The sequence below is a fragment of the Ambystoma mexicanum genome, chromosome 7q (assembly GCF_040938575.1).
Source record: "Ambystoma mexicanum isolate Mex_15411 chromosome 7q, UKY_AmexF1_1, whole genome shotgun sequence".
NCBI lineage: Eukaryota > Metazoa > Chordata > Amphibia > Caudata > Ambystomatidae > Ambystoma > Ambystoma mexicanum.
In genome coordinates, this window is record NC_090941.1 from 176,484,672 (window position 1) to 176,498,177 (window position 13,506).

The 13,506-nt window shown below is 46.6% G+C and overlaps 1 protein-coding gene across 1 annotated transcript in view; it reads right to left on the reverse strand.

Annotated features, from left to right (window-relative positions):
* The window catches only part of IPO5 (importin 5), a 1,138,249-nt gene that overhangs the window by 1,026,187 nt on the left and 98,556 nt on the right, over window positions 1-13,506 (reverse strand). Inside the window, exon 4 of the mRNA XM_069640466.1 lies at window positions 2,752-2,854. Coding sequence (XP_069496567.1) covers window positions 2,752-2,854 — 103 coding nt within the window. The remainder of the gene's footprint in view (window positions 1-2,751; window positions 2,855-13,506) is intronic.

A 13,506-nucleotide genomic window follows, 5' to 3' on the forward strand; every position in this document is an offset into this window, starting at 1 on the left:
GGTGTCAGAGTCTGGATGACCCCTACTAGTGGAGGCCCTGGAAAGTGGTCTCCAGGCTTGGGTACCTTGGAGAACAAAGGACTCACCTTCTGTCAAGAAGAATTAGCCAGAAGGTGACTAGGAGGCGAAGTGTGGCAAGTCTCTTCAGCGGGTGAGCAGATTCTTCAATGAAGGATGACTAAGAATTGTAAGCCATGCACGATTCCCAGCAGTGATCAGGGCCCAAGCAAGCAAGGCAGAGCACATGGGGTCCGACGCCAGGAAGGAACAATTGCAGGATGCACATCTTGTAAAGCCTCCTACTGCCGACATGCACTGGGAGACGCAAGGCACTGGAAGACGGTAAGAAATTCAAGACAAGAACGGGGAGCACGCAAAACACAGAAGTGTCCACGCCAAGCTGCAGGTCCAACACAGTCCAATAGGCAAAAGGAACTAAGATAAGGTGCGGAGGCATTCTCAAACACTCAATGTTAATGTCACATATGCATGTTCATAAGGCAACAATTTGCCTGTGGAGCCAAACATAGCTTCTGGTAACTTAATTCAAACGACCAGGTTTTTGACTACTTATACTGAAGTTCTCCTGCTGCAAAATCTTTGCTGAGGTACTGTGCTTGCTTGGGTATTTACTTACCTCAAGTCTCTTGCGATTCCTGTGTAGTTTTGGGGTGTTTTCTGTGATTGGGAGACCTCTTATCCAGTTCACCAAGGCCTGCTGGAATCCTCATAGGGTGTCTTCTCTGAAGCCCCAGTATCCTCAACTCTAAAAGTAAAGTACTTACTTGATCCAACAGTCTTCCTTATGATCTCTGAATTTTGGTACTCAACAGATCCTGGACCTGCCTGTTGGACACTAGACCCTAGTGACTCCCCCTCACCCCCTTTCTGCCACTGAAACACATGCTCTAATAATAAGGGAAGGACTTCTAATGATTGGGCCTTTTGCCTAGAAAAGAATCTGTTTAAAAGTCACTTACTTGCAAAAGAAGTTGGTTGGTAACTGAGTTAACAGTTTCAAAAGTTACTACTTACCTTAGAAAGGTTCTGCCATTCTGAAAAGTATATGTAACATCTTTCTTTCCTTAGAAGCCGTTTCACCAATGTAATAGAAAGTAGATGTAAGGTTATTTTACCTTACCTGTAAATTGGCTGTGCCTCTTTCCCAAAAGCAATGCTGTTGACTTCACCATTTCTTTCAGAGAATACGTGTACAAGTTTGCCAACTGGGTCTTGCTTCCCCCGACTTGCTGTTGGCCTGTCCAGAATACGTCTGCATTAGGTTTCATCTACCTAGTGCATTAGGTTTTATCTGCCTAGAACAACTGAATCATTCATAAAGTGTAACACTGTCTCTTTCCCGGATTAGTTTTAGACACACAGTCTGAGGTTGTATACCTACCTTTAAGTTGCTGATGGCTCCTTTAAAAAAAAAGAAAAAAATTAAAAAAGAAGTGTATAGGTTTTACTTGCCTTGAGGTAGCCGTTTGCCAGCCTAAAATAAGTTGGCGTTATTGCTCATCTGAATCTGTTTTACTGATCTCAAAAGCACCTGCAATAGAATATTACATCCTTAGGTAATACTCACCTAGTAAAACTGTGGGTGATCACAAAAGTTATAGGTTTTTATTGTTCCTAGAATAAGTGTCACTATAATGCAAAGTTTGTACAGTTGAAATGACTGATTTCTTGCTGAGCGTCACAGTACAACTGCTAGGGTCTACTACCCTGTATTACTGAAAATCTTAAAGTAACTATTGGTTTGCACTTACCTAGAACTCTGGTTAGGTGCTCCAAATTAGGTTACATGCTTTGTGCATCTTCAAGCATAGTGTGTTTTTCTATAATGTGTTTATATATGATCAATGATGGTACGTATTCTCTCTTCTCCCCCTCCCCCCCCCCCCCCCCCCAAGATTATCTGGGCTTACATTTATTTTTACAATACATAGTGTGTTTTTTTGGACCATTTGTATTACAATTTCTTTGTACTGATTCTACAGCCCTCTCTCCCTACCAAGCCTGGCTGCTGTCTACGCTACCCTGAACTTGTGTGGTACAGCCTTGTACTAAGAGTGGAGTCTTGTACTGCCTCAATTGAATTGTCCCAACAGCAGGTCAGACCACATCTGCAGATGTGGATATTTGGCGCAGGCCTGTTGGCTAGTGATAATCTTTTCTTGGTGGTAATGGTGGTATGGGTGTCCTGTGTCTGGAAAACCGAGGGGGCAAGTGACTTCTGCCTGGCTAATCGCTTGCAACTTGAAAATTTCACATGCAATTGGCATTGAGAACAAAGTGCCCCCACTTCATTGGGGTACTGTTGTATAGCTTAGTCTGATATTGGTTGGGTTATGAGCCCACGTAAAGAAGGGAAGAGCTTCAAGATAGTGGTTGTCAGTAAAGCCTACAGTTTACTATAATTCAGCACAACAGAATCTGTACTTTCAAGTTACCCTATAAAGGGTACACTGGCCGCAAGGCTTTGGAATAATTGTGTATAGCACACAGCTCAGTGCAGACAAACCAAGTAGAGATCATGCAAGAAGATCAGCGAGCCAATGGGAGGATTAAAGCCAATCAAAATTCCCACTGTTGCAACCAATTAAAAGGAATCTTAAAAATGGTCTCTTGCATAGAAATAAAAGAATCGTTCAATAGGTTTTCAAAAAATTAATTGTTTGAACTACATTCTTGGGTGGTACACGATGCTTAAGCCACCCCCTTTTCTCCAGATTTCTTGTGACTTACCAAAATATGTGTAGTGCTGCCTCACGTAGACCCACATTCTGAGAGCTGACAGACTCAAACAGGAATTTCAGCGCTTCTGGCCACTGGTTGTTTCCATCTTCATCTAGGTGATAATCAAAGCAAAACCATGAAATACACTGCAAAAAATGTGATCAGCCTTAAAATTCAAGCCTGCAGACTACATGTTATTGGGCAATAGTTCACATTTAAAACTCTTTAAATTTAAAAGTCTGAGGCAACAGCATGAAGAACAAACTTTTCTTGTTGGTCACCCTGCCCCCAACCAGTCCCAGAATAGTGTGGAAACTGTTAAGCCAAGATGCAGACTAAATAGTATACCAATAGCCTCTTCATCCCCACCCATTTATGGCACTAACCCAGTTTACTGACGGAAGAGAAGAACTAGTTACTCTTACCTTGTAACGTTCTTTCGATGGGATGTTCCTCCGACGTATTCCTTATCTTAGATAGAAATCCTTCAGCTTTGCTGGCCTCGGAAAATTTTTTCGCCAGAGGGCGCTGCGCGTCGATGATCGCCGAGTCGATGACCCTCGACGGCCTCCGTGCCGACGTCGACGTCATCCTGCCTATAAAGGCCGCGCGCAGCGTCCGTTGCTCAGTTCCGTTTTGTAGTCCCCAGTAATGTTTTTGGATTAGACTAATCACCTTGAAGGAGCATAGGCTGCAAACCCACAGGAAGTCATACTGCGGGGATGGATGGGAGGGTCGATAAGGAATACGTCGGAGGAACATCCCATCGAAAGAACGTTACAAGGTAAGAGTAACTAGCTCTTCGAAGGGATTGTGTCCTCCGACGTATTCCTTATCTTAGATAGACTCCCATAGCAGTGGTATTGTGACTGGAGGCGGGAGTAATAAAAGTTATGTTACCCTTCCAGAATGGACAGAGTGTAACACAGCCTTGCCGAATCTAGTTTCTTGACTAGAGGAGGAATCCAGGCTATAGAATTTGGTAAATGTATGTGCGGACGACCATGTGGCAGCCGCACATATATCTCGAATTGGCACCCCTCTTTGAAGGGCTGAGGATGTTGCGATACCCCTGGTAGAATGAGCCCTTAGATTTTGAGGAGGCTCCTTTCCTGCCAATTTGTAGCACTCCAGAATGGCTAAAATAATCCATCTGGAGATGGTTTGTTTTGTTATTGGAAGGCCCAACTTATGTCCTGCATAACCTACAAAGAGTTGGTCTGCTTGTCTGATCTTAGCCAATCTGCTGATATAGAAGCTCAAGGCTCGCTTAGGGTCCAGCCTGTGCAGTCTCTCTTCCTCCTTCCCCGGATGAGGAGGAGGGTAGAAAGAAGGTAATATAATCTTCTGAGTGATGTGAAACTCCGAGACTACCTTCGGGAGGAAGTTAGGCTTCACCTGAAGAACAACTTTGTCCTTGTAAAAGATTGTATGTGGAGGTTTACACGATAAGGCTTGCAACTCGCTAACCCTTCTAGCAGATGTCAATGCTATTAGCAAAACAGTTTTGAGGGTGAGAAGCTTCAATGAACAAGAGTGTAGTGGTTCAAAAGGGGCACCCTTTAGGAAGTTTAAAATTAGGTTTAAATCCCATAAGGGAACTTGAAAAGGTTTCGGGGGATAAACATTAGTTAATCCTTTTAGGTATTGTATTACCAATGGAATTTTGAAGTATGAAGGCTCCTCTGCAGTGCGCTTAAAGATTGATAGCGCTGCGAGATAGCCCTTAATTGTGCCAACCTGTAGGCCTGAATTAGCCAGGTAAAGTAAGAATGACAACACCATAGGTGTACCACAAGAAAAGGGTTCAATATTCTTTTCTCTGCACCAGCTGCAAAATTTGTTCCAACGGCAGCGGTATAGAGTTTTAGTTGCCGGCCTTCTGGCCGAAAGCAACACCTCCATAACATCATCCGGAAGGTCCCAATCCTTGTACCTCAACCTTTCAGACACCAAGCGTGAAGGTTGAGGGTCTTGATGGCTGGATGGAGAACCTGACCTTCCTTCTGCGAGAGAAGATCCTCTCTGTATGGCAGTCGAATTGGAGGGCAGATGGACATGTCTAGAAGGTCCGGGTACCACGTTCTCCTGGCCCAATCCGGGGCAATTAGGATCATGGTCTTCCGAAACCTTCTCAACCTCCTGATCATTTGAGGAATGACAGGGACCGGAGGGAACGCGTACAGAAGTGGGAACTCCCAGTCCACTACGAACGCATCTCCTAGAGCTCCTCTCGGGGGAAATTCCCTTGAGCAAAATCTGTCGCACTTCCTGTTGATACTGGTGGCGAACAGATCCACTTGAGGGGTTCCCCAAAGGGCGAAGATCTCTTGAAGGACTTCCTGAGCTATCTCCCACTCGTGAGAGACTGTGCTCTGCCTGCTCAGAGCGTCCGCTGTCAAGTTCTTCTCTCCGGCTAGGTGAATTGCCGATAGAGAGATTCCTTCCTGAATTGCCCAAAACCAGAGCTGCATCGCCTCTCTGCACAGTGGTAGTGAGCCTACGCCTCCTCTTTTGTTGAGGTAGTGCATGGCCACTGTATTGTCCGTCATTATTAGGACGTTTCTTCCCCGTACAGACGGCAGAAAAGCCTTCAGCGCTAGTCTGATGGCTCTCAGCTCCAACAGGTTGATATGTAGTCTGGACTCCGATGGAGACCAACGACCGCTGATGGTCAAGTCGTTGGCGTGAGCTCCCCACCCCGTGAGTGAGGCATCCGTGACTACTGTTATCTCCGGCCATGGTTGCCAAAACATTTCTCCTTTCAGGATGTTCTCCCGACAGGCCCACCACTGAAGGTCTCGGGCTACTTTGACCGGGATCCGAAGGAGATCTGTCATCCTTCCTGAGAACTGTGACCACTGAGTTCTCAGTGCCCACTGGAGGGATCTCATTCTCAGGCGAGCCTCCGGCACGAGGAATATGCAGGATGCCATGAGGCCTAGCAACCTCAGAAAGTCGTAGGCTGGGAGATATTGGGCATTCTGAAATCTGATGACCATCTGCAGAATATCTCGAGCCCTCACCTCTGGTGGCAAGGCTTTTCCCAGGGAAGTGTCCAGGACTGCTCCAATGAATTGGAGTCTCTGTGATGGTATCATCTGTGACTTCTTTAAATTGAGGGAGAAGCCCAGCTTGTGAAGGAAGTGGCAAACATAATCTAGTTGTCTCTGAGCCTGTTCCGAAGATACAGCTCTGATCAACCAATCGTCTAGGTAAGGGTAGACATGAATCCCTTCCCTCCTTAGACTTGCAGCCACAACCGACATTAGCTTGGTAAAGACCCTCGGGGCGGAGGTTAGCCCAAATGGCAGAACTCGAAATTGATAATGAGAGCTGCCAATTGCGAACCTCAGGTATCTCCTGTGCCTGGGATGGATCGGCACATGGAAATAAGCGTCCTGGAGGTCTAGAGATACCAACCAGTCCTGAAGCTGGAGGGCCTGAAGGATCTGAGAGAGAGTCACCATCTTGAACTTGTCCTTTCGGAGGAATTTGTTCAATTCCCGTAAGTCTAAGATGGGTCTCAGTCCTCCGTCCTTCTTCGGTATTATGAAGTAGGGGGAGTACCAACCCTTGTTCCTTTCCGCTACAGGTACCAGTTCTATGGCACCTTTCTCTAGCAGGTCTAAAACCTCCTGCAAGAGGAGCGGATCTGGAAGCTTCAAAGGGTTGTTCCCCGGTGGATGACTGAGGGATATGTAGGAAGGGCAGGCAGTAACCTTGGGCTACTGTCTCCAGAGCCCAAGCATCTGACGTAATAGCCTGCCATTCCGTCAGATGGTGAGTTAACCTGCCCCCTACTGGTGTTCTGTGAGGGGAGACCTCAGAGTGGTTTTGAAGCGGCTGATGCAGTTGCCGAAGGTAAAGTGGCTCCTGCTCCTGCGGGTGCGGCTTTCTTTCCCCTACCCCGTCCACCACGGGTAAATCTTCCTTGGCCTCTTTGAGCCGGTCGTCCCCTGCCCCTTCCATATGAGGAATAGTAACGAAAGGACCGTCCTCTCCACGATGATCCCGAAGGACGAAAGGTATTCTGACGGATAGCAGCTCCCAATGACTTGGCTGCTGCCTTGGACGTTTGCAGTTTCTCCAAACTGTCATCCGCCTTCTTTCCAAAGAGGGTAGAACCGTCAAAGGGCATATTCAAAAGCCTGGTCTGCACGTCAGAGGCAAAACCAGACTTCCTCAACCACGCATGCCTGCGGATTGTGGTACTTGCCGCCATGGCCCTGCTGATACTGTCAGCAGAATCTAGGCCAGTTTGTAGGGTCTCGCACATCGCATCTTTACCATCCCTGATGATGTTTAAAAATGCGTCCCTTTCCTCTCCTTCTTGGAGGCAGTCAGCCGCTGATGAAGCGCACTCCCAAAGGGTGTGGCTGAACCTAGCGAGCGTACAGGTCGCGTTAATAGACTTTAACGCCATGCTACAGGCAGAAAAAAACCTTCTTAGCCATGGCATCATATTTTTTGTCATCCCTATCCTGCGGAGCAGTGGGGTATGCAGATGTGCTGCCTGATGAGGTTGCAGCCTGTACAACCAAGCTCTCAGGAGTAGGGTGTTTTGACAAATATTCAGGGTCAGAACTAGCCACCCTGTATTTTGTTGACAGTTTTTTATTTACTGCCGGGATAATTTCTGGCGTTTCCCAGTTTGTCAAAATCCTTCTCTGTAGAGCAGAGTGAAATGGAACCACAGGATCCTCCTGTGGGCCCTTGTCCAGTATGTCAGTGAGGTCATCCTGCTGAAAGGCAGGAGAAGGTGCAGACCAACCCATAAATTCTATGATTCTAGACATCAGAGCTCTATATGGAGTCTCCGCATGTTCTCCTGGGTCTGGTTTGATAAATTCTGCTTCAGGAGAAGTGTCCAAGCCACTAGCTTCCTGAAGTGCATCCTGAAGATTTTTTAATCTTCCTTCCTCAGAGGCGAAAGTCTCTGGCTCTGGTGATGTGGTCCTCTGTAAATCAATATCTTGGTCTGAATCCTCCCTTTCCTCAAAAATCGAGGTTAAAGGGGGATACATTGGTTTTTGGAATGGTATAAACCCCATTTCCAATGCAGAAGGAGCCATCATCACAGGCCTTGAAAACGTCGATGTCGTCGACACCGACGTGAAAGTACTCGAAGGCGCCGTGAAAAGCGTCGAGAAATGTGTACTAGGCCTCGAAGAACTCGAAAGGATCGGAGTCTTGCTCGAGAACGACGTCGACGTTCTCGGCGTCGAGTCGGAGGTCTTTTGTCTAACCGTTGGCTGTGGAGTAGCCGTGGTTCTTTCCTTCACCGGCGTCGATATCGGCGTCGACGTCGGCGTCGACTCGATCGACTGATGCGCCGATGAATCCTTCGACAACGGCGTCGATGGCGCCGACCTCTGTTTCGAAGGAGTTTTCGACGATGGCGTCGATGATGCTTTATCTCCCGATGGCTCGAGGCGCTTTCGGGTTGACTTTTCCGCCGGGTACTGCGACTCGCGGCGTTTAGATTTTTTGGGTTTTTTACCCGGGGTATCACCCTCAGCTGTCTTCGAGGGGGACGAGGCCGCTTTCTCGAAGACGCTTAGCATCTTTTTCCTGAATTCCTCCCACTCAGCTTGCGAGCTGCGTTTTGTGGGGCAATGAACTCTCTCAGGAGAACTCGACGAAGATGACGAAGGGGATCTCCTACGTCTCTTCTTCGAGTGTCTCGATGTCGACGAGTGGTGGGAGCCACTTCGTGATCTAGATCGAGAGTGTTTTTTATGGTGAGGAGACGAACGTCTCGACTCTACCGAAGAAGCTTTCGAGGAAGTTAAAGTTGACCTACCTCTCTCGAGCTTCCCCCTACGCTCCTTCAAGGCTTTCGCCGTCATGGAAAGGCATTCCTCACACTCCGAACTCTGGTGCGTGATTCCCAGACACCACAAACAGACCCTGTGAGGGTCCGTCAACGACATTTTCTTCCCGCAGTCTCGGCACTTTTTGAAACCGGACCGAGGGGTCGTCGGGTCGGAGGAGGATGCCATCGATATCGAGGTAAATAGTAGTTATTATATACGTTATCTTGACGAGAACTGAGCAACGGTGTTCCGAGGCACAACGAAGCGCGGAAAAACGGAACTGAGCAACGGACGCTGCGCGCGGCCTTTATAGGCAGGATGACGTCGACGTCGGCACGGAGGCCGTCGAGGGTCATCGACTCGGCGATCATCGACGCGCAGCGCCCTCTGGCGAAAAAATTTTCCGAGGCCAGCAAAGCTGAAGGATTTCTATCTAAGATAAGGAATACGTCGGAGGACACAATCCCTTCGAAGGACACTGCAGCAACCTGAAAGTTAATCTACCAGCCCCAAATGATTCACCTGTGGGAATGTACCTTTACAGCAATTTGTTCATAGACAGCGCGCCTACCCAGACCGTCTAATTCAGTAAACACCTGGGTTAAAAAACAGCATGGAGCAAAATGCCATCCACATAAAACCATGGTCATTGTGCATTTCTAATGTCCATGAAATAAAAACCATTGCTGTAGCTTTAGATACTATGATCATTCAGTTCACAATTCAAATGTATTACACATGAACAAACTGAGCTACCATTCATATTTCATGTAGAAAGAAGTCTGTATCTTGGTTCACAGGGACTGCAGTCAATCCTCAAGGGTGGGAGTAACAGGAGAGGTATTACCAGCAGAACTCAACACCAGAACATACTGCACTGAGACAAGTGGGGATTCAAACGTCACTCGCCGTGTTTTGGATTTACACATTAAGTTTTTAAAAAGGAGTGATGCAGCTCCTAGTTCAGGTCCAATCCAATTTTAAATGGGTTTGTAATGTGCTTAGGATGATCAGATAGCAAACAGCAGGTCCATTTGGATCCTTAAGTGCAGTCACTTCTTGACCAGATTCCCGATTAATCCTTGCAGGTTCTGTTTACATCACCACATTAAGTACTCTAGAAGAAAGCCCTTGATGTAAAAGACTCATACTGGATTCCGAGTATACACAAAGAATTGCTGCCCCTGCAAGTTGCAAGCTTGTAGCCAGCCACTACAAAAGGTCTCACCACACCACTATTCTATACACACAGTACACCAATTTCTTTCTCGCCAAGAGTCCGTATCATTAGCCAAGCGCTAGTGGAGAGTGAACATTTTGCACCCAAAAGCAATGGACGGGCAATTAGTGCAACTCAATCCTTCAATCAAGGGGTGTAATTTCTAACACTACACCGGGACAAAACGCATGAGAAATCAAAAGGTTCCTTTAAACTACTTGGTCAGACCGTACAAAGAAAATGAAATATTGTAGACACATGAACAGTAAACTCCAAATGGATTTACTGTTCAGTACCCTACAGTTAATGTCACAAGAGTTGGATGGGAGGGGGGGAGGCGGCAGGGGGGGGGGGCTATCGAGCGCGGCAGGAAGAGTTAAAAGCAGTAACTGGTTTACTCCAACATTTTTTGTCGAGGTTGGGGTAAGGAGGAAGAAAACGCCCTGTTAAGGCTTCTGTTGTGGTGGATACAGTCTTCCATGTCTGCTGGCAATCGAGCCTTCCATGGACTGTCGGACAGTTTGTCATAATTGAGATGCAGGTTTGTCTATGAATGTTCTTTGCGAGTCAGTTGGGTGCAGGCTTTGAGTGAGGAGGTTGGCTTGTGGATGCTCCAGTTATGATCTTGTCCGAGCCATGTTTATGTCCCCTTTCCTTACCCAGTCTTGTTCTAAAGTAATGACCTCAAGAGTAACAGGTGTGTATATAGTTGTACATATGTGAAATGAAGCTTTTCCTGGAAAGCTACCAGAGGCTACGCAAGAAGGACAAGAGAAACTGGTGGCAGTTACAAGAAGCACCAAGTAAGGAGGACAGGCTTTGGGGTGGAAGAGACGCAGCATCAGCATGATCACCCACTGTGACCCCAAAGACTTCCATCCATACTCACTAAGCCACTGCATGGTCCCCCACCTGCCAAGCTTACAGCCAGCCCCTCACGTGAAGTGTACCCAAGCAGCTGGACTTCAAAGGGGGAGCAATGGGCCATGGTCGACCATCATAGAAGGTAAAGGTAGACAACACCTACCGCCTTTCCATCCATCAGGTTAAGTCCCGAGCGTTAACAGGATCCAGGCATGGTCATGCCTTACATTTGGCCCCCGCTCTAGTGTCTCCCCGTCCTCATCTTGGTCAATGAGGAGTGTGCCTCTCCAGAGCAGACTTCCCAGGGGCGTGGCAGCAGCGCATGACATGGAGCCCCAGAGAAGCGGTCCTGACTCCCCAGGGGCATGCAGGGTCTCTGGGAAGCTGTACCAAACAAGTGGGCACCTCCAGCAATTGGACGCAAGGGCTACGCACTGCCAAATTAATGTGTCAGTGCCCCGCTGTTAGGGCACTTTATTGCTCGTGCTTCATCCCCTCACCTAGTGAGCCCGCCCCACCCAAGCACGTTTTGCTTGACTTCTGGACCTTTCTTTTAATCCTGAATGAGTGGGGCCTTTTTCCACTCATTCATTCTTATGGGCTCCGTCTTTAGGAACGCCATTTCTTTGAATTCTAACTGTACTGTGGAGTCTTGCTTTCTCCATAGCTCTTTAAGGCATCTGTGTTTTATGGGCATCGTTGCTAGGATCCTCCTTTAACCCCTTAAGTGCCAAGGACAAGGTATCTAGTCCTTGACATTATGTTTGCAGTGCCAGGACGAGATACCTCGTCCTTTTTGGCAGTGCACATGGTGCGATCCCCGCTTTGCAGGGATCGCACAAAATTAAAATCCAACCCCTGGGCTATTGAGGAGGCTCCTCAGAGCCCGGGGTTGGATTTCCTTCAGTTGCACGTCAGCGTGCATAACGCAAGCGAATGTGAAACTGAAAGTAAATTTTCACTGCGGCAGCCAATTTCGGCTGCCACAGTGAAAACAGGTGAGGTCCCTTCTCTCCCCCTCGATCTGCAGCATTTATTGTGCCGTTCAGATCGAGGGATGCGTTGTTGGCAAGGGGCGACTCCCCTTTCCAACACCTTATTTGAAGGATTGCTGGGCGTGGATCGTTCCATCCGCACCTGTAGGATTTAGCGTGTTTTTTGGAGTGGAGCACCACTGCAGGAGATCAATGTATTGATATAATGCGGTACAAGCAATTGAACCATTTTTTTCCCCCGAAATGCCTCTATTGCAGGAGACAGAGGATTAATGAACTAATATAATTAACAGTACCAACATGATCTTTAATGTGTTCTCCAGTGTAAAATGAGGTGGAAAAAAAACAGGCTCTGAAAGTCATTTAAACGTGCACTTGGATTCATTTTTTTTCTCTGTTCACCGTTAGCTGAATGCGAAATCTGCATGCCAGGAAATGAGTAGATACAGTTTCTAAACCGTATAAGCCAAGCCATTGTTAAGAGGATAGATTGTGCATTTTCATTGGCGACACGTCACCTGAAGTGCTGTAACAGAGGTCTCTTGGTACATTTCGGGGAGGAAAAAAAAAAAAAAGGACATTTTACACAGCTGCGGGGAAGACCTGGCTGGAGTTTCTATGGGGTTTTCCTGATTGAGAGGTGCCGTCCCAGTCCATTGCCGACTTTCCCAGACTGAAGATTCCAGTCGATAAGCACCGGTTTGAGAGACCGCAGATCAGAACTGCATGTCCTCGCTGGGGTGCTTTGAAGGAAAGCCTTGAGCCATTTAAAGAAAGCAACCAGTCCAGGGAGTTTGCGTGCTAAACAGCTACAACTCGCTGGTAATTATCTTGCATGAAAGTGAGGGTGCGGTATGTGCATGCGACCCATTTTAGACCGGCAACGTAGCGATAGCTTTTCACTGTGTTCCAATGACACATTTCAATGTTGCCAGCTGAAGGCAAAACAAACTATGTAATTCTTTCGCTCTTGTGCAAATATGAAATGAAATTCGTAGTGTTCTTGCATTTTGTCTCATGTTTTTATTTCAGAAGAGGATTGTCTCACGAATGGTAATGTATCATTGTAAAATGAAATTTTGATAAGTCTGCCTAAGAGTATTTTTGTTTGTTTCATTTGGTGTCTAAAAAAATATTATGCCATAGAGGGAATGATGCTTAAAGCGCCAAGTTTCTATGCAGATAAAGTAATGTTATGAGCAATTATAAATAGCTGTGTGCGTGGTTCTACTCAGTGTATATACGTGTGTGTGTGTGATTTCTGAGTGGAACATAATGAAATAGTTTGCTGGACATATATGAAACAGCAGAGAAAGAGGCCTCTGGAAATAGTTTCACTAATGTAAATTAGTGATTATACCACATGTTATTGTGAATACTTTATGGAAGCATAGCTGACTGGTCTAGATAAATCAGTGATAACAGCCATATGTGGCATTCCATATGAAAATGTGGTGTTCTTGAATAATGTAGAAGCCTGAGGCCTCTAGAGATCACAAGAACAGTCTAAACAAAAGAAAGGGGTTTTGTATGTTGGGGCCACAAATAAAACAGATATTATGCTCATCACTATACCACAACGAAATGCATACCAACTAAATGTATCTGTGTAGTGAAATAATGCATATCCACTATATTACTATAATACCAAACCCAATCTGAATGCAAGGAGTGATTATTGCTGAATTACTTTATTTTTGACGGTAAGAAAATACCGCTAGGCCCCAAATCTACACAAAATACCCTACATATTTATGGTGCGTTGCAGGCCGGGAAAGTGATCATAGAGCACCTACTGGGCATGGCAAGTGTCTCACACCGCCATCTGTACATTAAAGAGAACCCATTTCATAATAGCAGTGTGTCA